At 43.6% G+C, this 14,781-nt stretch overlaps 2 protein-coding genes across 8 annotated transcripts in view; one reads left to right on the forward strand and one right to left on the reverse strand.

The window, feature by feature from the left end:
• Nucleotides 1-14,781, forward strand: part of slc39a10 (solute carrier family 39 member 10) — a 47,718-nt gene that overhangs the window by 15,439 nt on the left and 17,498 nt on the right. For 5 of the 6 annotated variants that reach the window (XM_042073433.1, XM_042073443.1, XM_042073452.1 and 2 more), the window contains 7 exons: nt 1,854-2,029; nt 2,429-2,602; nt 2,852-2,972; nt 3,342-3,662; nt 3,773-3,853; nt 4,933-5,123; nt 6,825-10,128. In XM_042073433.1, the coding sequence (XP_041929367.1) occupies nt 1,854-2,029; nt 2,429-2,602; nt 2,852-2,972; nt 3,342-3,662; nt 3,773-3,853; nt 4,933-5,123; nt 6,825-6,977 (1,217 nt within the window). In that variant the 3' untranslated portion in view covers nt 6,978-10,128. Of the gene's footprint in view, nt 1-1,853; nt 2,030-2,428; nt 2,603-2,851; nt 2,973-3,341; nt 3,663-3,772; nt 3,854-4,932; nt 5,124-6,824; nt 10,129-14,781 lie in introns of those variants that run through there. The other variant, XR_006025569.1, reaches the window with a different exon arrangement.
• The window catches only part of dnah7 (dynein, axonemal, heavy chain 7), an 89,183-nt gene continuing 84,954 nt past the window's right edge, over nt 10,553-14,781 (reverse strand). For both annotated transcript variants that reach the window (XM_042073020.1, XM_042073031.1), the window contains 2 exons: nt 13,901-14,004; nt 10,553-10,942 (listed from right to left, as the gene is read on the reverse strand). In XM_042073020.1, coding sequence (XP_041928954.1) covers nt 10,736-10,942; nt 13,901-14,004 — 311 coding nt within the window. In that variant the 3' untranslated portion in view covers nt 10,553-10,735. The remainder of the gene's footprint in view (nt 10,943-13,900; nt 14,005-14,781) is intronic.

A 14,781-nucleotide genomic window follows, 5' to 3' on the forward strand; every position in this document is an offset into this window, starting at 1 on the left:
GTCGGCGAGTACGATACACTGAACTTGCAAGCGGGATATTCTTCCTACAGGCAGTACGGGCGGGCGAGAGAGTCTTCATTCGCCCTGTAATGAGTCATTTAACCATATACCGATTTACGAAGATGAGTAATTAACACGAAAACGTTGCCTGGTGTCCCTTTAAGCCCAAGCTCCTTTCTTTTTTGATGGAAACAATAGACTTAAGAGTCAGAGTTACAGAGACTCAAAATATGGAAACAAAATATAAAGAGCATAATTAAAAACTTTTTTTTATCACATGAATGCACATTATGCAGGAAGTCGATTTAGAATGGCTGTATCCCCATTAATTTGACAGGAACTGCCAGTTTGTGATGCCAGCCTCATAATTACAGGCAGTATTCTATTGCCAGGAAAAAGTTCCATTTAGTTTCACGCCATTTATGGCTGGTAATCCTCTCTACCTTAATGAATTGCCTGTGATTGAACATTGACACCATCATTGTCATTGTCTGTTGTTGGCTGGTCATTGTGTTCTTTAAAGGGTGTTCAATGTGATTCTTATGCAACCAACAAAAACACTTAGTTTCAATTAATTATGGCCCTAAAGTTCTTCTGTCCTCAGTTTGTAAGTTAATGTAATTCAATACAACTTCATGAGCATCTGAGGTAACTTGTTTTATGTTTTACCAGTACATCCTGACAAAACAACTCTAAACTTCTGGCTGATTGCTTTGTCTGACAAACGTGTTTCCAACGGTTCTTTACAGATAGGTTTCAGGTTTCCTGTTGTGCAGGAAAGAAACATTTTGGGTTGGATCCAGATGGTACTTGCACACACACACACACACACACACACACACACACACACACACACACACACACGCAATATATATATATATATATATTGCCCAACTCTGAGAGTTTCCTGTGTCAAATCTTGAAGTCACAGGGCCCTAATTTGTACAAAAAAGGAAATGTCCAGTGTTGCCCAGAGCAACCTAGGGGCTATTTTTGGATGATGATAACGGTAAGCGTTCATGGGGGGAGTCCCTGCAGACAAACAAGCAAAGTATCTTTTACTTTGTAAGTAAGTGTAAAGAAAGGGTATATCGCTATATGCTATTTCGTTGTTAATGTAAAAAAAAAACACCATAGGCAAGATATTGAAGGGCAAGCATTGATGAGTCAGCTCAATTCTTCCACATAACTTACAACTGTATCCATTATCAGTTAAGAAATGAATCCTGCCGATTTGTATGAGTGATATTTCTCCAACCAAGATACAGTTATGATGTTCTGATGGCAGGCCAGACGGTTTGGTGCCAGGTGAGGTGTGAAACACCAACGATCATAGAATGGGTTTTGGGGGTAAGCCATTGAAAACCATCCCAGCCAAAGGTGTGAGGTTAACTCAATTATCATATACATAGGACAAAAGGCTATCTGCGTAGAAGCCAGATTAATTTGCATTGAGACCAACATATAATGACTTGAGTTGGTAACTTTTGGTTAGTTCACGCAGACAGGACAAAGGAGTTGACCCAGATAGGACGAAGGAGAGAGAACTCCAGAGAATATGCCGAGGGCAGGCAAAGGTTGAACCTTTGTAAACTTTTGTGAACCTTTCTACCATTTTACACTGGAATAAACCACTTTGCTGTATCAATCCGAAGAAGAGAAACATTTCCTATTTTTTCTCTCTGAGGGTAGACAAGAAATAAGGCAATTTCCCCAAAAAGTTGGCGTGTTCCTTTAAGTATTTCTCCACGTTCATTTAACTTCTGCTGAACCTGCACTTGTTTCCATGGCCCAGACCACTAGTTGTTATGGAGGCCTCTCGGTAACCGCTCCATTCCTCTCTCTCTGTACAGCCATGGTGTGGGTGTGGGGCTTTGTGTCCATCACCATCATCAGCTTGCTGTCACTGCTGGGCGTGGTCCTGGTGCCCATCCTTAATCAGGCCTGCTTCAAGTTCCTGCTTACCTTCCTGGTGGCGCTTGCTGTGGGCACACTGAGCGGCGACGCCCTGCTCCACCTGCTACCCCACGTGAGTCGCGTGACACACACACACACACACACACACACACACACACACACACACACACACCTTCCATCATGACTCACTTACTCAACACAAACACTACTTTGACACCTCCTGATATTGTCATTTTGTTGACTTAATTCTGAAGTCTTTATTGACTTTATTGACTGAAGTTAGGTCACTCCTCCTAAGATCAATAAATTGATGTACCTCCCTCATAGTAAGTCATGGAACTCTACCTGTTGACAAAATAATCTCCCTAACAACACTGCTTACCAGCTATAGGATTACAGTTAGTGGGAGGACGTGATATTTCCACTACAAATGTTCCTTGGTCATTCACACATTACATTACCAGCAAACATAAGATGTGGTGTAAATAACTCGTTTTTCGTGACCATTCAGTCTCAAGGTGGTCATGACCACGACCACGGCCATGAGAAGCCCCTGGACAAGGATGGGGACCTGCTGGAGGAGTTTGATGCAGTGTGGAAGGGCCTGATGGCGCTGGGGGGGATCTACCTCCTCTTCATTATCGAACACTGCATCGGCATGTTCAAGCACTACAAAGACCAGGGGGTAAGGCATTACAAAAGAAAGGGGGATTAACAGCCTTGCACGGGCCAAGCTTAAAGCACAAAAACTAGCTCCGAAAGAACTGGAGATTAAGGACTACAAAGGTTTAAGCATGACCTAAAAGGACCACAAGGACAAATAGGTTGAATTAGTCCTGGCTGACATGTTAGATGCTAACTGAGACAGCTAAGTGGAGTGAAGGACACAAGGGCTCCTGCACTTGTCTCAAGCACCTGCACTTGCTGCTTCCAGGGCACCCTGTGTCAGAGGAAGAAGAGGAGTGAGGAGGCGAAGATCGGCAGGAAGCTGTCGGACCACAAGCTGAACCGCCGCTCCGACGCCGAGTGGTTGCACCTGAAGCCACTTACGGAGGGTAAAGCATCTGTTCCTGTCATGTGCCGTAGCACCACTGTCACTCGCTGCCTACTCGCCACTGAAGTGAAAAGACATTTTGTGGATCTTGACATGAAAACACTGCATGCTAGCTTCACCTCACAAGCACAGTTTAGAACATTTCAGTTTGTATTTATCTTTATATGAACAATATCGGCCATTTGGCAACATTTGGACATATGAAAATTGTTCTGGTTTTGTTGTCATTTCCCATTTCCCCCTTAAAATTATGTGGCATTTTTTATTTCAACAAAACCCATGAAAGGGATTGTAAGTATTTAGGAACACGCTGTCAGTTTACGTCTGTCTGTCAGTCAGTCTATGCTCACTTTCACCCTCTGTCCTGTAGGTCCAGAGAGCACGCCATTGCCAGGCGAAGTGAGCCACAACGACACACAGCTGTCTGAGCTTCAGCCGCCGGACTCGCCCACCACGACCCCACTGGCCCTCACCGACGGCCAGGACGGCCAGCTGGAGGCCGAGGACCACCAGGCCACGGAGAACGGCAGGAAGGCCAAGACAAAGAAGCACGGGCACTCGCACGGCCACGGGCACTCGCACGCGCACTGCCACTCCGACCAGGAGATGAAGGATGCGGGCATAGCTAGCATCGCCTGGATGGTCATCATGGGAGATGGAATGCACAACTTCAGTGATGGCCTTGCCATAGGTTAGACTAGCAAAGTCAGACTCCATAAATGAATATGGAGTAAATCAGGTATGAACATAGTGCTAGATTGTAATGTCAACATTGCTAACAGTAATATCTTTCCTTCTCAGGTGCCGCCTTCAGTGCCAACATCACGGGTGGCATCAGTACGTCTGTTGCCGTATTCTGCCATGAACTGCCTCATGAACTTGGTACGTCAAACTTGCTGTTTGGGTGAAAGCATTCATCAAAGCATTCATCTTTCATAAATACTCTTTTGAATGAAGGAGACCGACTTTAAGAATGTGCCTCTTAAGTGTTCTGTGAGAAGGACGTTGCTATTCGATGTGCTGCTACAAAGATGCTTTAGCTCATTTATTTTGTGCTGTAAGTGGAGCAGCTTTTCTTCTCCAGGTGCAGGGCAAAATAACTTATTGATCAGCAGGCTCCCATCAGACTGGACTTCACAGAGGACAGAGCTTTTCCAGTTATCATTTCAGGGCCTCCTGAGGCTCTGCAGCAAGTGGACATTTACTGGTGTAGAACATTCCTGGTGGGGGGAGAAAAAAAATGTACTCAAAAGCCAGACGACAGACAGTTAAAGCAGCAGACACAACGATATGACTTAAGGGGGGGAAACTAGACGTAAACAACATCAACAATAAGAGCAACAGACAACAAGACAGTTTCTCAGTGCAGGGTCCTCTGCACGCCATCCAGGAAGTGAAGATGTAGTGGCTAAATGTGCTCGGCCACGGGGGAGCCTTGCAGCTGTGTGCCTCTGGCACCTGACAGACGCATCTTTCATCGGCACAACAACAGAGCTCTCCCCACACAGCCGCGCCGCGGGGCGGTGGCCATGATGGAGGGTCTTTAGCGCCCCGCGGCGCGGCTAATTGCCGTTGACGGGTGTGTTAATTGTGCTCGGCGACACTGAGTGGAAGTGGGACTCGGTTAGAAAGAGAGGTCTGTGCAAGTGGCGAGAGAGACTGAGTGTAATTAAAAGGGTGGTGACTGGCCCGCACCCTCCGAGTGATGGATGAGGCGGCAACCCAACAACGTGCCCTCATCATTAACAAGGAAGGGGGGTTGGGGAACAGAAAGAGATGAAGAGTCAAGGCTTGTTTTCCTTTACTCGTCTGACATGTGAAAAACATTTCCATAAGTTGCCTTCTGAGCTTGACATGCTACAGTGTACGTGGTGTGCTGAAGCACACTTTGGAATTTGCTCTTTTGTCTTTTGTCTGTTTTATTGGCAGTCGGCTAACCGTTTAGCTACTGTTTGTTGCAGGCGACTTTGCGGTGCTGCTGAAAGCGGGCATGTCCGTGAAACAGGCCCTGGTGTACAACGTCCTCTCTGCCCTCATGGCCTACGTGGGCATGCTGATTGGCACGGCCGTCGGTCAGTACACGCACAACGTCACCAGCTGGATCTTCGCCGTCACCGCTGGCATGTTCCTCTACGTGGCCTTGGTGGACATGGTGAGTTTAGAGGCCAGAGGTTGTTTCCGCATGAGTCATAGGCTACACCTGTTATGCTGAGGGCAATATGGGTGTTATATATGTAGAGTTATTTTAAGAAATTGAACCCTGAGAGGTTTTGTCATCTCGCACAAATGTTTCTTTCATACTTGCAAACAGTATTTTAATGTGAAAACTTACATAGCTGCTTCAAGAGGCTGAAAAACATGTTTCCAGTAACTCTTTTGTTCACATTGTCAGTAGCTCATGATTCCAAGGTCTTTTTACACTGTAATTCAATCATAATGTAGAATTTCTATAGCATGAGAGAAGATTTGATGAGTTGTTGATGTTAACCCATAATTGGCCTGAGCCTTAAAGGTTTTGTCATCAACACTCAAATGTTTTGCCATGCTTGCAAACAATATTATATTATATTATGTGAAAACTTACATATCTACTTACATACTTACAACGTTATAAGTGATAGCTGGTAAATTATCTGATGAGTTGTTGATGTTAAGGCGAGACACGGCAGGTGAAAACATTTCGAGATTTTAAGCTAGTATGTTACCTTAGCATGTATTCTATCACACTACTACAACAAAAAAGTCCGATTTACACATTTAGGTGTTTATTTCATTATATTGTGTCTACTCGCGCCTGTATATTTCTCCTAAATTCTGCAAAAGTTAACATTCCAACCTTCCATGCACTCCCGCGACCGTGATACAAAACATATCATGTGTAGTACCGTTGGAAGTAGTAGTACCGCTCTGTTTTTCCTGTATCACGCTATGTGCTCCACGAAAACTCCACTTCAGAAGCACTTACATACACCAAACTTTCTAGACTTATGTAGAAGATTTTTACAGAGGGGTTTGTTGATATATTATTCCTAGCCTGACTTACATGACATTTTATGCCTAAAAACATGGCAACATTTTTTTTAAGGGCTCCCTCTGTAAATTTTCCCTATCTAATATCTGAACACAATGAAAACAGAATTTTAAACCTGGCTGTATCCAATGCTCAGGTTTTGTGCCTTAAAATGTATGCAAATTAGTGCATATTTAATTAGATAATGCCTAATTTGCATATGTAAACATTAATTTACAGAAAACTCGTAATACATTTTTTTCTCATATTAATGTAAGTAATCAACTAGGGAAGTTTCATAGTGATATCTGCTTGTTAAAACAGGCAAGCTTGATGCTTTTTACTCTACGAAACTCCCCCTCGCTCGGTCTGAAGCTCTTTTCCTTTTCTTTGCATCTTCTGTCAAGGGGTTTCGCTGCTTCTTCGCCGGCTCTGCCATTATACACACGTTTGCAACAATCTCTAGTGTTTTGTTTGCCTGCCTCTGTGCTGTATGCAGGATGTAAACTGATCCTGCTTCGGTCGGCGGGTACGATACACTGAACTTGCAAGCGGGATATTCTTCCTACAGGCAGTAGGGGCGGGCGAGAGAGTCTTCATTCGCCCTGTAATGAGTCATTTAACCATATACCGACTTACGAAGATGAGTAATTAACACGAAAGCGTTGCCTGGTTTCCCTTTAACCGGCCTGTTCTGTGGTCTTGCATAGCTACCTCAAGTGGCTGAAAAACATGCTTTTTTTGTCCAGATTGTCAGTACCCCATATAGACGTTCTATATCACGACAGAAGGTTGTTGATGTTGACCCATCTAACTGGCCTGTCCTGTGGTCTTGTGTTGCAGCTGCCGGAGATGCTCCACGGGGACAGCGAGGAGCACAAGCGCTGCCAGCTGGGCCACTTCCTTCTGCAGAACCTGGGCCTGCTCACTGGGTTCACCCTCATGCTGCTCATCGCTATCTTTGAGGATCGTATCAAGTTCGATTTTGACCTCTAGATAGTGGGGCTCGTAGCTAGTGGGTATAGTAGAGTGGGTGGGTTTCGGGTAGGATGGGGAGGTAGGTTGAGGAGGGGGGGCGGGGGCACAAAGCTTAAAGTACACGGGCTTCACCTTCAAGTGGCTTCAAAGTGCGGAGTTTCTGTTCTGCAAGCATGGTACAAACAGCTCTTATTTACACCCATCATGTCTCAGTTGAAAACTGCGTCTGTGGAGGCTCTTGCAGTAACTGACTATGAGGACATTTACAGTTTACCTATCTATTTATTTTGCTAACCCCCCCTACCGCAATCTCGCTGTGTCTGTCTCAGACCCCTACCCCCCACCCTTCCTGACAAACAGTTGGCGCATGCGTTGTGACTCGAGTCGTGAGGCAGATTTCATAAGGTCACCCATAAGTGCACTAACCAGTGCCTCCACCACTGCTAGTAGAGTTACTCTAGCCCATGGCAGCTGCTCCTCTGACCGAGGGAAACATTCTTCTGCTGTTATAACGTCTGCATCTAAGAAAAAGGCGTTAAAGTTGGCATAGGTGGTTTCTTATCAGTTAGCTCCTTGCTACCACTTACGACTCTCAAATTTCCCCCATTGCTAAGCCGAGAGGGACGGGTTTGAGTTGACGGTGCAATGTCACTCAGACTGGCAGAGGATGATTTCCCCCACAGAGGCAGCTCATCATGGCCAGAGAGCCCTTTGCCAGCCTCATTACCTGCAGTCTTTGTCTTCTCAGCAGCTACCCGCCACCATCTGTATCGTCAGTTGTCTCTGTGTGTGTGTGTGTGTATAGTGCAGCGTTGTTGTCATAGGCCATTTTTGTGATTAGCCATGGTGTGTCTCATTGTGCGATGTTCTCTATTGTCCTTCCATTCTTGTGCCAAGCACAGATTACTGGGCAGCTCATCCAGTCGAGGCAATCCAAATGCGCGTTAGAACCCACTGGTGACCAAGGCTTTTGGAAATGGCAGCAGGTTTCAGTCTACACAGTGTAGTGTAGCTTAAGTACAGTTAAGTCTTAAGTACAGCCAGTGATGGCACGACTAACTTGGGTTTTTTTTTAGATATCATAATGTGAAAGTATGTTTAGGAGAGGTTAGCATCTCGACATACATGTTCAGTAATAATGTAATGACAAGAAAAGATGTTTTCTTTTTTTACCCATCAACTGCTTTGTTTATTTGGTTGTATCCAAGTCCCCAACAACAACAAAGGCTTGCAAGGAAGTAAACAAACAAGGCAATATCGACGCCACATGACAAGGCTTTTTTTTTTTTGGTCTTGTTTTTTTTTTAGTTTAAGTGTAGATGAATATCACTGTGATAGAGGCTCTCAAGAGACCGGCAGACAGTAGTTTAGTTGATCATATCAGTAATGCTCAGAGCCACCTTTGAAAGGCATAATCTAAAAAAGAAACATAGTCTTTACCTCTAGCCGTGGGAGCCAAGTAGTCACTGCGTGCATGAAGGATACAAGAAATAATTTCAAGGAAAGGTTTTGACCATTGAACATGAAAGGTAACATTGATATGTGTCATTTTCATAGTTCCTTTTGCTTTTTGCATTGACTTCTAAAAGCACAGTGATGCATATTGTTCACATTCAGAGAAAAAAATTGGGGACTTGAAATGTGGATCTTAATTCATGACCACAGTTAGTAGCACACTGGATTTTAATTGTGACTGCATCCACTGACTCCTTGTTACTGTCCATGTTAGAGTCAATAAATGATGGACTTACAATGTTTTCGGAAATCAATCAATGTTAACTGCCATTTTGAAATGTTACTTTTTGTTCATTGTGTTAATCAGCAGACAATGCTAGAGCTTACTAAATTCAAGACCATGTCTCAATGTGAAATTGATCTAAATTTATATGTTGACAATCTTAAGCCTTTGTGCGTGGCTGGACCTTCCTATCATTGTGTATATGTTGTGTAGTTTTTTTGATTTTACTAGCCTAATTTGCACTTGTAGTGATTCATTCACATTGTTTTCTTAATCAAACCATGGAGTATCTGTTTGAAATTATGTCCTCTAGACAATGAACATTTTTTTTGTTACCATGAAACTATTTGTCATTTTCTAGTTGTCATTTTTTCCCCTCATTTCTATGGGTATTTGTGATAGACACCACCTTGACTGTGCCAAATGAAAAAAAGGCCATGGGGGTTGAAATTGTGCACTCAAAAAAGTGGCTGCTTTCAAAACATTCCACTGGCTGTCTTCGCTGCTCATGTGCTTTGTGGCCGTAGCACGCAAGAGCACCATATGTGTGCGATCTCCATTGATCCTGTCACTGTGTGACATCCATTGTGTCCTAGTCTTGGCTGTGAATCATCGTGGATCACATTCGCTGATATACTTGATTGGATCAAAATCATGCATGTGAGGCATGAGTTTAAATGGATCGAACAAAATGTTTTTTTTTTTTTTTTTTTGGCTGTGTTTTTTTATTTCTGTTTATTAAATGAAGAGGAAATAAAATAAACACTGTGTGTCTTTGGAACACTTTTGTCTATTACATTTTTTGTGTGTCATTTGTAATTTATTTGAAATGAATGTAAAGTCTCTGAGGTATGCTTTGGGGGCCAGTGGTATTGAGTTTTGTTCTTGATCAAGTCTGACATTGATTATCTTCAAATATGTAATATGCACCTCTACCCTGACCAATATCCTACCAATGAAAAGAATGGCACCAGTGAAAATAAGGAAACCCATATTCTCAATGTCCCCTTTACTAAGAATGCCTGTTTTTTGCATTTGCACTTTGTGCAACAAGCACAGGTCAGTCCCACCTATTGATAAGTGTGTTTTTCAAAGCATATAAATCCAGGCAATGCAACCTATAACCTATGAACACTTGCACATTTAAGCGCTAAAGCAACCAATTGGAATTGTTATCGCAGTGGATATAGCTTAAATCGTTAAACGTTGCCAGGACAACCTTTTTGAGTTGCTTTGTTCCCAAAGACTACCTCACCCCTTTACAGACGATGGAAAAAAAAAAGATAAAAGAAGTCCCTCACTGTCTGGTCTCAGTTTACGTTTGTAAAGCGTTTACAAGCCTGGGTGTGTACATGTATTTACTGCATTCACCATACTTGCTGATTGTGCATCTCCCCATAAAGAAGAGCAAATAAAGATTTGCAATATGCAGCTCGTGTCTTGTTATTATGTTCAACTTTCACAACATGATGAATATTACTTCCCATTCATATTCACAAGTCTTAATGGAACGGTTAAGGAGTTGAGTTATCTTTAAAGCCAGTCTTCTGCATATGAATACTGTTTTTTATATTTGGCTAACTGGGTTTCTAGATGTGTGGGTCCCGGTCCATACACCACACACTGACTCAGGCAGTATGACATCCGTGAAACCTGGACCTTCAGTAAATGGAAAGTGCAAATATGCAAGTTAAACCGGAGCATGTGTTCTTTCCACTTACAACCACGAGACTTAAGGAATGATTCACTAACATGATCGGGAATAAACTGCTTACTCCAGTATGTATTCTCTCACATCAAACATTAGCAATGCTTTGCTGCTGCTCACAAATGCTTGACTTAAGAGAGACAAACGTAACCTAATAAATATATTTATTTTTTCCATTTGTAAGCTTTCAAGTAAACGCCTCAGCTAAGAGCTAGTCAGCCCTATGGTAAGCAAACCTCCAGTAGCAGACAAAAATAGGTGCATTTTAATAAAGTGGCTGGGGTTTGCATGCGTAGCTGGGGTTTGCACGTGGTTGCTGGGGCGCCCCCTCTAGGAGTTGAGTTGGCACAGCAGCGCCACCCCACGGCAGACCCAGTGCTCGATGGGCACGTTGGTGTTGAGCGTCATGGCGATGACGTAGTTGGTGGAGTGTCCAGTGGTGGAGAGTGTGCCCCGCCGCTCGCTGGTCTTGTAGACGGGCGCCAGGTAGCTCATGCGCTCGGAGATCTCCATCTTCTTCACAGGCTTGAGCCAGATCTGAAGGTGCGTGAGGGGGAGGGGAAGAGGGGGGTTAGTACAGGAGACTGGCAGAGGAGAGGAGATACACAGCCACGCTTTCTACACCTAAAACCTTTATAAATCCTATTCCACTGTAATGCAGATAAAGTTATACAACCCCAAATCAGAAAAAGTTGGGACGTTGTGTAAAATGCAAATAAAAACAGAATGTGATAATCTACAAATTCTGTAAACCCATATTTAGCTGCAAAAAGGACATAGACAGTACTGTATATCAAATGTTGAATAATACAAATTTGACTATTTCATGGAAAATATCTGTTCATTTTGAATTTGATGCCAGCAACACATTTTAAAAAAATTGGGACAGGGGCATGTTTACCACTGAGCTGCTTCACCTCCTCATTTAACAAGTTTAGGAACTGAGACGAGTTGCTGGAGTTTTGAGAATAAAATGTCTCATTCTTCCCCGATATATTTCAGCTGCTCAACCGTCTGGGGTTTTCATTTCTTCACGCACCCAGTTTGACAGGTCTGGACTGCAGACTGGCCATTTTAGCACCTGGACTCTTCTTCTATGGAGCCATACTGTTTAAATATGTGCAGGATCAATTTTGGCATTGTTTTCCTGAAATATTCAAGATCTTCCCTGAAAAAATACATTGTCTGGATGACAGTATATGTTGCTCAAAATACATCATTTAGAATTTATTATGCCTTGCCAGATGTGTAGGATGTCCATGCTGTAGGCACTAATGCACCTCCACACCATCATAGATGATGGGTTTTGAACTAAGCACAACAAGTTGGATAGGCCCTCTCCTCTTTAGCCCAGAGGCCTCCATGATTTCCAAAAAGAATGACAAATTCTGACTGGTCTAACCACGGGGCTGTTTTCCACTTTATCTTGAGCTCATGTCCAGATAAGACTATGGCATTTCTGTATCATGTCTAAATACAATGTCTTCTTTTGCATGGAAAAGTTAACACTAGCTTTTGTGAATTGAGTATTAAGCTGTGTTAGACAATGGTTATCTGAAGTTTTCCTGAGCCTATACAATGATTTTTCTTTACAGAAACAGGTCTGGTTTAAAGTTCCCAAGAGAGGGTGAACTAGAGGACATTGAGAGGATTGAGAAGTGCTGACAGTAGAGACAGAAGGGAATATCAAAAAGGAGAAGATGCAGGCATTTCAACTTAGAGGATGAAAACAGGGTTAATTCAGGAAATGATGAACGAGAGACCTGACCACATGGCACTCAAGGGCCATTATGTGTGTGAGTCTGACAAACACACACACAGACACACAAAAACTTTCATTACACTTGATTTCCCAGTTTAGATCAATAGCTGCAGAGTTTCAGCGTGAGACGTGTCGCATCCTGCTGAAATTTAATAACGGCGAGCCTGGCAAGGAATTTGCATTTCAAAGTTGTGTTATGTTCTTCTCGCAAAATAATAAACACAATTTTAATTAAGTTCTGCTCTTGTCAAAAAATGGATTTTGGTAATAAGTCGCTCTGAAATGTCAGAATATTAAAGATGGATTCTGCATAATTCATATTCCTTGCATGCACTGTAAGACTGGGGTCTAGAGCTGAAGCAATCAGTTATATTTTGTCTGCGACTTTCATATGAATCTGCCAAAGGCAATCTATTTCAATATCTCACTACACATGGTATCTAATGCACAATTCATGCAGCACAAGAAACAGTAATTAGAAGGTTCTGATAAACCGGAGGAGATGAGGCACAAAAACAACAACTGTTTTCTCTCTTCATTGTCGTCGAAGAAAAAAAAAAATGTTTGTGCTGCAAAGCCAAGACAGGGAGAAATCAAAAAGGCCTTGAGACAACACTTTGAACAGGGAAAGCCTTCCACGTGACCAGTCTCTTTGGTGTGGATCATCTATGTGCTTATCAGTGTGTGTGTGTGTGTGTGTGTGTGTGTGTGTGTGTATGATGGTGTTGCATGGATTGCCTCCAGGGGAGGTATTTCAGGCATTGTGCACTGTGGTGCAGGTGAGAGTGGAAATCCAGAGTGGATTCACACTCCAGGAACAGGAGCCAAGCCAGATGGGACTGTTCTCTGACGGGGACCAGTTAGACAGAGAACAATGAAGAATTTGAGATATCTTCCTGTAAATTCCCGGATATCAGGGTTAGTCTCTCTGTTTATTTTAGTTTATTTTAACTCTTGATTGATAAGCACAGAGAAACTGCTAACTGTCTGTAAACTTGGAGAGGCGTTTCAATAAAGATGAGATGTCTGTAAAGCGCAATCTCCTACTTGCATAAGCCGTCCACCACAAACCCCATTGCTCTGGGTGGTTGAGGAAGTGGGCTCTGTTTCTGCTGAAGTCCCATCACGGTCACGCCCACACCCACGACTTCACACATCATGTTCATCGAAATGAAATTTGTGTTATTTTGAAAGGGCTGAGCCATCGGCCTGAGCTTCACTCTCCTCACTCCCAGAGTGAGACCACATGCCACTTCAGAGCCCGCGTTTTCCCCCTTCACAAAGGTGCAAGGCTGATGACAGGCCGTGTTTTTAGACAGCCACTTGCATGTAACTCCATGCAACACCATTAATATAATCCACAGAGACAGGCTACTATGCAACAATCGGTTATATCTCAGTAACAACTTCTGTAGGGAACAGAGACTACAGGCCGTGGCCACAGTGATAGTCATCTAGCCAGTCATCTTGTTCTAATGCAATCCGTGAGTGTTTTTTTTTGGAGAATATGGTTGCCCAAGCCTGCACAGACATGTTGTTGTGCAACTGTGTCAAACACTCATTTGTTGGAGGGAAGTGCACGTCATGCGTTCCGTATTAATCATTCAAATGTTTTTGTTTGGTTTTCCTTTAAATGGTCATGGGCTTTGATTCATTTGTTTGTGTGAATGTGTTTGTGTGTGTGTGTGTTTGTGTGTGTGTGTGTGTGTGTGTGTGTGTGTGTGTGTACTAACCACAGGCATGGTGTCATGAAGCACTTTAGGGTAGGACTCTGCCAAGAGCTTCGTCTTTCGGTCCCAGCGAGCCCCATCCAGATACAGTCCCCGAATGTAGACACCTGAGAGAGATGTAAGAGATGCACAGGCACACACACACACATTAGATATTCTCCACACACACACACACACACACATTAGATAGTCTCCACACACACACACAAACCACTTGTTGTGCAGCTTTCATATTTCCCGACTCTATTCATTCATATGCTCTCATGTACCCTCTCATTCAGCCATCCAACTACCCATCAGCTGTCCTTCTCTTCTCCTCTTCCCTGTCACAAGCACACACCCACAGAGGGAGAGACAGAGAGATAGACACACACACACACACAAATGCACAATCCTCCCTCACACACACACATACCTAAAACCCACACTCCTCATCCTCCCCGTCTCCCTGCTGAGACACTCACTCTATCTGCGTGTGTGTGTGTGTGTGTGTGTGTGTGTGTGTGTGTGTGTGTGTGTGTGTGTGTGTGACGCGGTGGCGGGCATGCCGGGACTGGAGAGGCTGGCGAGAAGGCTGCCCCCTGCCTGCCAGCAGCTCATCAGTGGCTGATGAGGGGCCAGCGGGACTCCCTCCTCCAACGCCTGATTGATTGTCTGGGGGCACGGTCAGGGGTTGATGCACACATGCCTATATTTCTCTAGTGTTCTCGCTCCATCCCTCTCTCTGTGCCTTTTTTCTTTTCTCTTCTACTTCCCCTCTATTTCTCTCCCTCTCTAAATCACACACTCAGTTCTTTATTTCCTTAGTGCCTCTGCTTCTTTGTACTACATGAATGGCTTGATCTGTTTCCTGTCTGCTGCTCTGTGTCCTGTCTGTGTGTACA

This window comes from Alosa sapidissima, chromosome 2 (genome assembly GCF_018492685.1).
Source record: "Alosa sapidissima isolate fAloSap1 chromosome 2, fAloSap1.pri, whole genome shotgun sequence".
Lineage (NCBI taxonomy): Eukaryota > Metazoa > Chordata > Actinopteri > Clupeiformes > Clupeidae > Alosa > Alosa sapidissima.